The sequence below is a fragment of the Sebastes fasciatus genome, chromosome 1 (assembly GCF_043250625.1).
Source record: "Sebastes fasciatus isolate fSebFas1 chromosome 1, fSebFas1.pri, whole genome shotgun sequence".
Classification (NCBI taxonomy): Eukaryota; Metazoa; Chordata; class Actinopteri; order Perciformes; family Sebastidae; genus Sebastes; species Sebastes fasciatus.
In genome coordinates this window covers 7598171-7611168 of record NC_133795.1, presented here as the reverse complement: position 1 = coordinate 7611168, position 12998 = coordinate 7598171, and the positions used below count along the sequence as shown (strand labels likewise).

Here is a 12998-nt window from a genome sequence, read left to right as displayed (position 1 = left end):
GTTGGGAGTGAGAACGTGTTGCCCCAAAATATCTTAAAATAATATATTTATAGCACACAACAAGTTGATGAAAATACAGCCACTCTCTAATGTTTAATAAGGAGCTGTTAAATAAATGGTCATGACAGCCACCAAATGAGTGAACCAGGAGGAGGCTGCTGATCTTGACGAGGAGAAACAAAGTTCAGGACTCACCGTTCTGACTGTCAGCTCTGGGGGATTGTCGTTGATGTCGGTGATGCTGATGAGGGCCGTGGCCGTGTTGGACAAGCCAAAGTTCAGGTTGCCCTCCATGTCAGTGGCCTGGACGATGATGGTGTACTGGGACACTTTCTGTAAAAAAGAAGCAGAAAACACACTCAGGGATTGGTTTATCAAATACTGCAACAAACCTGGACACAGGACTCAATCAGCAAAAACACATTTTTGCCATGTAACAATGACATAGTGGGCTTCATGCAGGAAGCAATATAAAAACACATTTCCTCTTATTTCTGTTGGTATCCACAATTTGTTCTTATTTTTGCTCTTCGCTTAGATAAAATAACCTTTTACGAGCACTCTGACCAAGATAGTCCACAAATTGTTTGTCCAACACAAGGAAAGAAAAAAGCATTAATATCATATAATCAAATTTAGATTATTATGTTTTAGAATAATTAAAATGATTGGATTATTAAATGTGTGGGCTAAAGAAATACTATTGGTCCATTGATCCCACTATAAAAACTGTTGGACGATATGATGTGTGTTCAGCTTCTGAATGGCGTACATACTGCCCTTTGTTTTTGACTTTCCTTTCAATCAGAGAAGAGAATTTACTTTATTTAAAAGTAGCTCAATTTCACTACTGATGAAGTTCTTCTTCTTACAGCCTTTTTTTGGTGACATCTCTCCAATTCTTGGGCATGTGCCAGCAACATCTACCCTTATATAGTGTTTCAGGGGCGTTACCTATACTAATAATAAACAATCAACCACACGCCTCCAATTTATGATCAAGTGGGATTCATCATCCAGCACACCTGGTCAATAGCAGATCTGGATGGTTAATAACGTTTGATGCATCTGGAGTTGACTTCTCTTGTTGTTTCTCTTAACAGAAAATTATGAGAAATTTAAGCGCATGTTGCTGCATGAGGCCCAGTGGTGTAGTGTAGTGTAGTGGATGTTATATGCGGGTATACAGAGTAAAAACTACCTCTTTTTCTGGCGGTTTATCAGCCAAAATGCCATTGGAATATATAGGAGCGTATTCCCACTTCTTCCTCTGCAACCTATCCATCTCTACCTAGTAGTACACCCACCTTATCGACAACCACTACACCACTGACGAGGCCTATGAATGAATGAATAAGTGAATGCATCAACACATCTTTCCTTCTTTATAATCACTTACTGGAACAACTAGAGTCTGTTACTTAGAAACCTTATTTTCTAAATAGCAGATAAACAGCACAGACACAGACACACACACATGAACAGACACACACACACACACACACACACACACACACACACACACACACACACACACACATGAGCAGACACACACAAAGTAGCAGGGAGGGAGCACTGATGTGGCTCATCCATTATTGCCTAAAAGTCTTGGCTTTCCGCTGTGGGAACTGACCAGGATCATCACTCATTTTAATGGAGGCGCCGCCACTTTAAGATGCGCCACAGTGCAGCAGATAATACCGGGAGGTGAATGGGCCTTATTTAGTCCAGTTATAGTGAGGGGGAGTCGCCCCAGAGTGTGCTGCAATATTACAGCGCCAGCCATGACGAGAGACACCATCAAGCACTAGGCTTTGTTTAGACACAAAACACAGAGGCAGAGAGACGTCCACAGTCCAGCATCGTTGTGCTGTCCATGGTGCTGAAAGTTCAGTCGGCCCCCAGACTCACCACTGGAGAGAAGACACTCTCTCTCTCTGTGTTTCCATCATGACAGTATAAGCCTCACTGCTTTGTGGCCTCTTTCTCATCCTATTAATCCATTTGGCTCAAACCTCCATTGTGTCACAGCAAAGACAGGGAGCCGGACTGGACGTCAAGGACAGGCCAGCGTTCGGCACACGGGGGCCTGCTGCTTTGTTAAGCATCCACAATGTGTCCGATCGATGACCTAATGTCCGTTTGTTGCGACTAGGCTAGTTACGTCGTATTCACCCGGTGGGTTGCGCTTTTCTAACGACTTGACAGCCAGTGGCACTGATGTCAGGGACTGCCTGGAGGAAGCAACCCAGGCAAAGGTCTTGTATATATAGATGGGGGAGTTATTGCCTCCTGCTCAGATGGCTTCTTCTTCTTTGCTTTTTTCTTCTTTGATTTTTTTTTTCTTCTCATCTGGTTTATTCTGCTCTCTTTGTTAACTCACATTTGTGCTTCTTTTGATCTCTCGCTATCTTTCTGATCGCTCAGTGTTCTCCGCCTGTCTGTTCTCTATCTGTCTGTCTGTCTCTCCGCGTATCTCTATATCTCCTTTCTCGCTTTTCCCATTCGGGAAGGATGCAGCTGATTGTTGGATCAGTCAAACCATTGAGGCCAGTTAAAACACCCAGCTGGAGTCGTTTAGCATCTCTCCAAGTCATTATGAGCGGCGCAGACATGTTAATCTGCACCAAACCAGCCCTATTAATGAAAACTCAATACTGGCTGCCCTTTATTAGACTCATAATGAAATATCAATACCATCTCCCCTCATAGAGCGCTTCAGTAAATAGAGCCTCCAATGAATGTGACTCTCTGCAGGCTCATTTAGATCCCGTCACATACATCAATCTAGAAATAGCACCAGATGGCTTTGGAAGGCTAATAGGCTCCAGCTTTGATGGACGCCTTTTTTTTTCTTTGGTCAGGTGAAGAGAAATGAGTGGCGCTGAGCCAGCAGGTGGAGCTCTCACACAGTATGAGATGTGGCTGATGTGTCCCATCCTGCAGGGTTATATCACTCATCTGAGAGTGAGTTTATGGCCCTTCTAGTGCACACATACACATGAACCGCTGCCGCCCGAACAGGTGGGACTCCTGCACCGGGCATACACGTGCACAAGCACGGCGAACACACACAGCAGAGCCAAGCGCACTCCGCTGTCCAAAAGTGGCTGCCCGAACAAGCCAGTAAAGGGCTCTCTAATGAGTCCTACAGAAGTGCTGAACAGAAAATCTCTCTGTTAGATTAGAGTCCAGCGCTGGCAGGAAGTAAAGCCCCTTGTATCAGGACCAACAGCAACAGCCCAGACTACCCCCCCCTCCCCCCCACGGGCCTTGAGCCTCCCGGACTTAATCTGAGAAAGCTGAAAACCATCAGAGGCCACAGAAACACCTGTACACAGAGCTCCACCACCAATAAAACACAATCCCCTTTTTTTTTTTCTCGCACAGACCAAATTAGGTCGTTTACCATCCAGCAGACTGGAGAAAGAAATGGCTTCAGGCTATCAACGTTAGCTTTCCTCGACGAGTGAAGCCGAGCAGCAGACAGGGCAGGTGGGAAAAAAACCTGGCTGGTAAGCAAATGGACTTGTTCTCCAGTGAGACTTTGTTAGCAAGAACAAAGTGGGGGAAATAATGGTCTGAACACGTAAGGCGATGTCGAACAAGATAATGGAGAGGAGTGTTTTTTTTGCCGAAACACGTACAGTGGTGAATTAATTATACCTGAGCTGCATTTTCGCTTGGCGTGCCCACTCAAAGAGGGAGAGACTTGCTCTTACTTGTGTCGTTTGTGGATTGAGTTCCGGCCTGCCAGGCTCCTACTAGCCACAGTCATTAGCTTGTCACTTACAATCTGTCTCAAACGGGCCAGCGCTTGTGGCTAAAACTGTAGAGACCAGCTCCCTTCTTCCTTCTTCTGACTCCACTCTCTCTCTACCTCAGTGACCCTCGGTGGCAGTGACCTCCACTACAGTCTCAGTTCAGCTCAGCTCAGATCACTTCAATTAAATTTAATCTGATTTGACGCTATTCGACTCCATTTCATCAGATTTTCATCCAGTTCAGTTACACGTACAGAGTGGAAAAACTGTAAAGATGGTTCACGTCTACACAATTATTTTTCTATTTCCACATCTTTTCCCAGTTTGTACCAAAGATATGCAGAGAAGTCTGTTTTTGTCTCCATCTTCATCCCTCCCAGGGATGTGTCTCAGGTTGGTTTGAGGACACAAACAGCTCAATGCTGGTTTTGAAGAGAACACAAGCCGTCACACCGCTCTCTGAAAGCTTTTCTCTGAATCCCATTGTAGAGACAGTCACTCAGATACGTAGGTACTATGAATCGGAGATATAAACTCAGAATCCACTTGATTAGCTATACGCCTCCACATTTACGCAAACGGCTCGGAGTCACACGCTGGATAAATAAAGGCAGTGAGTCACATATGAATAAAGCTGCTAGAATAAAGCACGCAGACTGGGCAAGAAGTTTAGTTCATTGTCCAACTGAGCATTACGATACAATGGACAGGACATGATTGAGAAAATATGAGCATGATGGACATGATGTTGCCAGACTTGCTGGTTCCAACTGAAAGAATGAAATGTCAGATTGTACAGTCACTCGAATGACATCTTAGAGAGAAGAAAGAGGGCCTGTAAATCTCCTAATATGGGTTATGTGGAAAGTTAACCCTTCTGACATATTGAAACCATAGACTGTATATAAGAAGTGGATGTAATCACCGTGTAAGTTTGTGGACTGCCGTTTTAAAGCCTTGAGTTCGGCATTTTTGGCCATCACAATCTTGTTTTTTTGCAACCAAAAGTGACCCTAGAGGGTGGACCTCAGTACAACCGAACGCTGAATAAGACATTTTTAGGTGACCAAAAGGTTATAATTAACTCTACTGGACTGAAAACACACTGTGAAGGGGGTGAAGTGCTGCTAACATGGCTAAAAAAGTGGAGCAACGGGGTGACCTCTAGCTCACCCAGTAGAGCCCCATGTAGGCGGAGTCCTTGGCAGCGGCCCGGTTTTGATTCCGACTCGCGGCCCTTTGCTGCGCATCGTCCCCTCTCTCTCTCTCCCCTTTCCTATCATTCTCCAGCTGCTCTAATAGGGGCAATAAAAAGCTCTAAAAGTAATCTTCAAAAAAGGGAGCAGCCACACCTTCCAAAACATATTGGATTAACCTTTTGGTGTGAGTCTACAGTAACTTTTTCCAATTTAAGTACGTAAAGAGTGTATTTAATCCAATTAGAATGAAAGGGGGGTATTTGAACTTCCAGTTAATCAACATCAATCATCTTGCTAAACAAAATAGACTACATGTCGTGTAGGTATAGAAAGAGAGGGAATGGGAGAGATCCCAAATGAAGCTGTAAACGGATTTGGCAGAACCGCTTCTCCAGTAATATCTAATATAGTGTTAAAATGTTCTGTCCAGCAGTTACTGTAGGATGACATAGACAACATATGTGTATAAGCTCTGCAGGGAAACACTAACATTGATCATATGTAAAGGAAAACATTGTTATAGAGTTTAGATTGGAATACACTGCAGGCTTTTGTAATGTATAAGGGAATGTCTTGGGCTGATACAATGGAAAATATCTAACCATAGGTCATTTGGTATTTCCTCTCCTAGATCATCCTCCCACAGGGTCCTTATGGGGTCCAACATTTGTGGACGTGTTAAGGGAATTCTATTGTAAACAAATAAGATTAAGTCCTTTCAAGAATAGGCTGGTGTCTAAAAGTCATCGGGGGATTATCCATGTGAAAAGCTGGAAACCCACAGAACAGACAAAAGAATGGACTCGTAGAAAAGGTTGCTTTGGTAGTGAATATTTATCCGAGAGCTCTTGAAGATGAATACCCGACTTAGACCAAAATAGAGAAGCATTATCTACAAGAGAGGACAGATAAAACATAGATTTAAACTAGAGGGGTTTAAGTGCAACAATTCAGGTTTTTCTGAAGACGAAACAATTCAATCCAATTCAATACGAGCAAGGTGCACATAATAAGGTGGATATTGAGTGGATATTTTCTTGATTGAATGTCTGCTACAAGCAGTTCACATCCACCTACACACATCAATATTCCTCATTCAGCAACCTGCTCACAATCCTCCAATTGCTTGTCTGGCTCCCGGAGCTTTTGGTGCTACGCGGCGAGTTAACAGAACTCAGGGTCTCTGAGACAATAAAGCCTCAGACCCGTTTAGGATGCCTGCGCTCAGCCCGCATTCAGTCGGGACTCTGCAGATCCTAATAGAGCCAGGCTGTGAGCACTCATGTCCTTGAGGCAGTCCAGGCGATGTCCTAATCGTCAGCGAGACAGTCCAACGTAGAGCTGGCACCAGCCTGGTGGACAGCCTGGCGCCGGGCCACGCCACACCATGCCACGCCAGCCCGTTTCCAATCCAGGGCTCATGGGAGATTGAGACAGCCTGGGGTAATGAAAGACAACAGCGCTGCCTGCCAGTGGAACCGGAGCCATGGAGAGAGGGCACAAAGGGAGAACATCCAAGCCAGCTGTGGCACCCTGACATCTCCCGCTCTGCTACCTGCTGCACCATACTTCATTAGAAATGTGGTTCTTCCACAGTGGACTGACAGACGAGTCTATTTTCAGTACATCATATACACTGTACAAATAAACATACACAAAACTAACTTAAACCTTAACCTACTGCAATCTTAATTCCACCCCCCAACCTTTTAAATGCAGTACAATATAAATACAAAACATAAATCCACACCCACTTACATATAGCTATATTATACTAGTATATGTATGTATAGAGTCAAACACATGTATACGCCTTAGCCCATCTTGTTAGCTTGTGGGCAGTAACACAGTGGAAGCATGTGAGGTCAGGGGAGGAGAGGGGGTTGCAGGCGGTGAGTGAGTGAGGGAGAATAATTGGTATTCAGCGGTGTCAGAGGTAAGTGATACCAGGCTAGCCTCCATGTACCCCCTGGTCTCCTCAACACGAGAGAACCAGCTTCACCCCTTAATTAGCACATGAATATTCTAATTAGACACACGAGGTTGAGCTAAAGTGGGAGAGAAAGAGAAGGAGAATATAAAGTATGTGCTGCAAAGGTGTTTATGGGGTGTTCAGTGTCCAAACAGAGAGTATGAATATTCATGTTTTTTGTGTAGCAGCATGTGTGGGGGTATGTGTAGGCGAAAATATCAAGTATATATTATGTTTTGTGATACTGTAGCGGTTCTCAAAAACACTGCATTGATTTTTAATTAATAGTTTACATGCATAGATTCACTCAGTCAATATTTTGTTTCATTTGAAAGATATGCGCCGTCTCAAATAGTGCAATGATTTTTAGGGCTGCACAACTAATCAAAATTTTATTGAATGCAATATGGCCGAAGTGCAATATTAGTTAAAGGGACAGTGTGCAACAATTTGGGGGCTCTATTAGCAGAAATGGAATATGATATTCATAACTATGTTTTAATAAGTGTATAATCACTTGAAACTAAGAATCATTGTTTTTCCGTTAGCTTAGAATGAACCCTTCATATCTACATAGGGAGCGGGTCCTCTACACGGCGTCCGCCATGTTGCTCCACCATGTTTCTACAGTAGACCGGAATGAATAAACCAAACACTGGATCTAGAGAGAGCCTTTCACGTTTTTACGTTACCTAAAGGCCACCGTAGTTCTCTGACTCACTTGTGAAACTGCGGTAATGTGAGCTGCAGAGTGCAAAACCGTGGTACCGCCAGCCGCCGTCTGACTTCCGTTGCTCCTAAAGTAGTGTTATTATGGTGAGGATGACCTCTGAGAGAGGTGAACGGCGTTACCACAGTTTTGCACTCGAGGGCTCACCTTACTGCAGTCTTGGAAAGGGAGGAGTGAGCGGAGGGGTACTCAGTTGATTGCAATCTGCAACCACACCACTAGATGTTGCCAAATCCTACACACTGTACCTTTAAAGCTGAAATTAAATTAAATATTGTCGCGCTGCAGAGATGTCCTGGCCTACACATCATATTCTACAGACTAAAGAAAACATTGTTTCGTACAGATCCCCAAATAAAATCACACCATGATCCAGGTCTCCCTCGAAAAATATATTTTAATCTCAAGGGACCACCTGGTTAAATAAAGGAAAATCATTTTAATATGTTTTTCCAGCGAAAATGAGAATGATGATGTAAAAATGATCAAACCCTTTAATATCGCAAATTATATTGCAATTGCAACATCAGTCAAAATAATCGCAATTAGATATTTTTTCAAAATCATTCAGACGTAATGATTTTTGTTTACTACAGGGACTATGATAAATGCAAATGCAGCCCGCACTGTTATGATTGCATGAAAAAAATACTTTTCTTAATTCACAGTATATCGCCTTGCTTACATTGTCGCAGTATATTGCAATATATTGAATTGTAACCCCTGTATTATGATACGTATCGTATCGCCAGATTCTTGCCAATACACAGCCCTACGCGTGTGTATACAGCACTCTGGTTGCTTTGGATCCAGTTTGACACCTTCATCATATCTGCCTCCTCAGTCTGTGTGAGCCTCACCGCAGCCAAACAACAAACAGGGCTGCATGGGAGTGGTGTATGCGAACACGTGCCCATGTGTCTGAGCGTGTTTGTGTGTTTGTGTTGATGACCTTGACAGCAGGTGGGTGAACTCCCAGGTGTGTCCCAGTTTTAGTGGGAGGATCAGAGGCAGGTGGGACCGAGCCTGGCTTGATGTGTCCAGATTAATGAGCTTTCTCTCACTCACATCAGCTGCTACCGCTGCCGCCTGGGCCAAGCTGGAAACAGGGACACAGAGCTGGCTCACACTCTCTAGACCCATTTATATTGTCCCACAAATGTATGAAGCTATCATGCAATGCCAGCTCCGTAAAAAAAAAAAGAATAAGGAAGGAGCATTGATGTATTGTAGCCTTCTGTCATCAAAACCTGGTTTTGTTCTTGAGATTTTAACCGTAATTATTTTCCAAATACGCTCGCCTTACTGTTGGTAAAATCCAGTTTTAATTTCCAAAGTGTTGCCTGGCCGGGTTTAGTGCCGAGAGGGGCCAGCGGGACTTCTCAGAATATAAACATTATGAGACACACTCAACGGGGCCTTAATGTTGGTAGTAAAATCAGCCAACTAAGTTATGAGGATGAGATTATCCTCATAATAACGGCATATGAATTTCAACGTTTCCTTGGTTCTGCCAGTTGTATTTTTTTTTAATCTTGCACCACAGAGAGATAAGAGAAGGTTTGTGTGTGAGAGAGAAAGGCTGCAGGATGAACAACCATGAAACACTACTGCCAACAGTCACCTGATGCATCCTGGGATAAACAAAAGTCGACCCTGCGTGACCTTCCTCATTAGTAGAATAAGATGGAAGATGGAGCAGATAGGATGTGTGTGGTGGTGCTGCAGAAAGCAACGGTCACACACACCATCAGTGGATGAGAGAAAAAACGGCGATGAAGAGAGAGCTCCCGCGACCTCGTCAGCAGAGCGCCGCTGGATTTGCGTGGCCATTATATCCGCCCTGCTCTACGCACGGAGAAAAACATTACATATTAGCCTGTCATTTATATTTCTACACAATAACAAAATGACTGGAACGAATGAATTCATTTTGTGCTTGGTTTGGTTTATTTGACATTTTTGAAAGCGACAATGCTGCTGAAAGTGATCCTGATTTTTTTTTTTTACGGTTTAGTTACATCCAGGGATGAAATTGGGATTTGTGAGGCAGGAAGCCCTGGAATTAGCAGGTCGCTATTTCATAGCATTATGCATCCGGAAAAAGCAAGCTGATGGTAAACGGATGGTGGAAAAAAAGACCTTTATTTATACGATTTTCAGTTCATTATCTGACAAATATTTAGGGAAATTAAGGATTTATTTGGGGAATTGTAATTAACTCCAGGTATTTGGGGGTTAAAGGTATAATATGTTTCATTTGTTGGTTTGTAAACACACAGAATTCAAAGTTGCCCCCCTCCTCCACAGCTCAATGAGCCAGTGGTCAGCTCAGTGATGGTCGAGGGAGCTATAGAGTGAATGAAGAGAGGGAGTGGCGTTAGATACAAAGCGGCGAATCAGAGAAATTAAACGTTATTGCTGAAGCCCAGAAATGTCCCAAACACAGCAAAATAGGATGAAAAGAGAAAAAACAGGCAGAGGACTGAGTCTCTGCAGATACAGACACCACCACACACTTTTAGTGGGGCATAAGTGATGATTCAGAGGGATTATGTTTGTACCAGTCTAGATGTTGTTTTTGCAGGAAATAGCATATTTTGCCTTTAAACGATGGCCAAAGTGGGCAGACCAGATGAACACATTAAAGGGATAGTTTGGGTGTTTTGAAGTGGGGTTGTAGGAGGTATTTATCCATAGTCAGTGTATTACCTACATTAGACGACGGGCACGGGAGCAAAGCAATGTACTGCTGTGGACGGGGTCGGTAGCAAAAAATTATTTTAGCCACCTAAAAGAAAGGCTCATCTAAAAAAAAAAAAAATCAATATCAATTTAAGTGTACGCTATATTTAGTATATTTTCAGACGGAGAACTGAAAGTGAAACTTATCTACAATGTCGTTACAAACAGAGTCTGGTAACTTTGAAGAAAGCATAGATAAGTTTCAATTTAATTTCAGTTCCCCGTCGTAAAGGGCTGCGTGACGGCAAGATAAAGTGCTGAAAATATTCTAAATATAGCGTACACTTAAACTGATATTGATTGATATTGATCCCGTGCCGGTACTCCTGTCTGCTTCTCCAAACTGGGGGCATACCGACCGTCATCTATTGTAGGTAACACACTGACTATAGATACAGTACTTCATACAATCCCACTTCAAACCACCCGAACTATCCCTTTAAAACCAAGACTTGCAAAGCATCTATTATGGTAACTCACCTGTATAACCCGCATTTGATTGATTTGCCGTTTTCATGGAGACACAAGCTGCTGTGAAGCACTGCACAGCTGTGTTATGTGTGAGAGTGCACATGATGTGGGATTTTGTCTCTGCAAGAATGCTGTGTGAAATAATATGGTTCTTTCTTTAGTGGGTGGCCCAAGGGGAGCAGGTCGGTAGCTGGCCATCAGATTAAATCAAGTCAGTCAGAAATAGAGTGACTATGAGCATTCTGGTGGCTGAGTGGTTAAAGAAATAGTTCAAATATACTTATTCATTTTTCTTGTTGGGACTTAGATGAGAGATTGATACAACCCTCATATCTGTCCGTTCAGTATGAAGCTGAAGCCAGGATAAATTAAGCTTAGCTTAGCTTAGCGTAAAGAGTGGAAACGTGGAAACAGCTTGCCTCGCTCTGTTCAAATCAGTGGGCAACCCCCAGTTCTGAAAAGTGAAGCCAATGCAGAAGTGCCGTCAACTTGCATTCTCTCTAACAGCCAGCAGGGGGCGACTCCTCTGGTTGCAACAAGAAGTCTGATTGTATAGAAGTCTATGAGAAAATGAGCCTACTTCTCACTTGATTTATTACCTCAGTAAACATTGTAAACATGAGTTTATGGTCTCAATTGCTAGTTTCAAGTCTTCTTCAATACAGCATGATGTTCATTTAGTAAATTATGGTCCCATTTAGAGTCAAATAGACCATAAAGCAGGGATGCTTTAGGGCGTGGCTTCCTTGTGATTGACAGGTCGCTACCACGGCGTTGTCCGGTTTGAGAGTTGTCCGTGTTTTCGTCTTACAACTTTAATCCTTTCAGTGTGTTTTCAGTTCATTAAAGTTAATTGAAACGTTTTGGTCACCTAAAAATGTCCTATTCAGCATTCGGTTGTACTTAGCTCCACCCTCTTGTGTCACTTCTGGTTGCAAAAAAACAAGGTGGCAACGGCAAATATGACAAACTTGAGTCTTCAAATCGGCAGCCCACAATCTAAAGGATGACGTCAAGGCAACTACATCAACTTCTTACATACTATGGTTCAAAGTTTTTTAAAAACTCTGCTCTGATCTGATCTGGCCTACTTTAACCTCTGGATTTATCAACCAAACCGTTGAGGGCCAAGAGAATCATAATATGACATCATCGACATCACTGAATTGATTCTTATGGCCCGGTGGACACAAATAAGACGCAAAATGATTAAATGGTGAGAGTAGCAGGGACACAATGCATGCAGCTGACACTGACCTCTCTGTCCAGGCCGGCCGCCACGGTAACAATGTCTCCGGTCTCGCTGTTGATGGTGAACATGTTGGGGATGGGGCTGTGAGGGGTCTGGGAGAGGATGCGGTAGCGCACCATGCCGTTAGCCGTGGTGGAGTCGTCCGAGTCGGTCGCCGTCACCTGCATCACAGACGAGCCTGTGGAGAGAAAGCTGGTTAGCCAGGTAGACTCAGAGTGAGGTAGAAAAAGTAGATGACGCACATCATCTGCACGTTGGTCACGTTGGGGAAAAAAGCAAGACGGAAAACCCAGCGGGCGGCATTCATTAAAATACAAAGATGTGCTTTTCAAGGTCCTTTGCACGCATACATTCTGAAAACACGTATAGCATAATGAAGGTCTCCGTCTAAGAATTTGTAGGAAATATCAAAGAGGAGGAAGAGGGCTCAGAGAAAACTCAGAAGAAAACAAACCATTTATGAACTAGGAACAAGTCAATCAGACTTTACGAAATGCTGTGACATTCTCTCAACTTTTAGAGCGAGAGCTATTACGGAGCAGAGTACAAAAACACAAACAAATTTGTTAAATAAGCCCCCATTTCAAGCTGTGCTGGTCTGTCATCTGTATATAGCAAAGCTAGTGCGGCAAAGTTTCCACCTCTGCAGAGTCCATTTAGTAATGAGCAGCGCCGGGTCTTCTTCCATTTCCACCATCCATTATTTCAGCCTTCAGCGGCACCGTGGCCGCCCTTAATGCTCCGATGCTCTCTCCCTATTTGTCTTAGAATCACGGATAAACACTGCCATTGAGGGCAGACAGCACAGCAGTGGCGAGGCGGAGGGAGTGTGTGTGTGTGTGTGTGGGTGGGTGGGTGGGTGAAG

The 12998-nt window shown here is 43.6% G+C and overlaps 1 protein-coding gene across 2 annotated transcripts in view; it reads right to left on the bottom strand.

The window, feature by feature from the left end:
- Window positions 1-12998, bottom strand: part of cdh4 (cadherin 4, type 1, R-cadherin (retinal)) — a 262025-nt gene that overhangs the window by 32529 nt on the left and 216498 nt on the right. For both annotated transcript variants that reach the window (XM_074612648.1, XM_074612732.1), the window contains exons 8-9: window positions 12139-12311; window positions 196-333 (exon numbers count right to left, since the gene is read on the bottom strand). In XM_074612648.1, the coding sequence (XP_074468749.1) occupies window positions 196-333; window positions 12139-12311 (311 nt within the window). The remainder of the gene's footprint in view (window positions 1-195; window positions 334-12138; window positions 12312-12998) is intronic.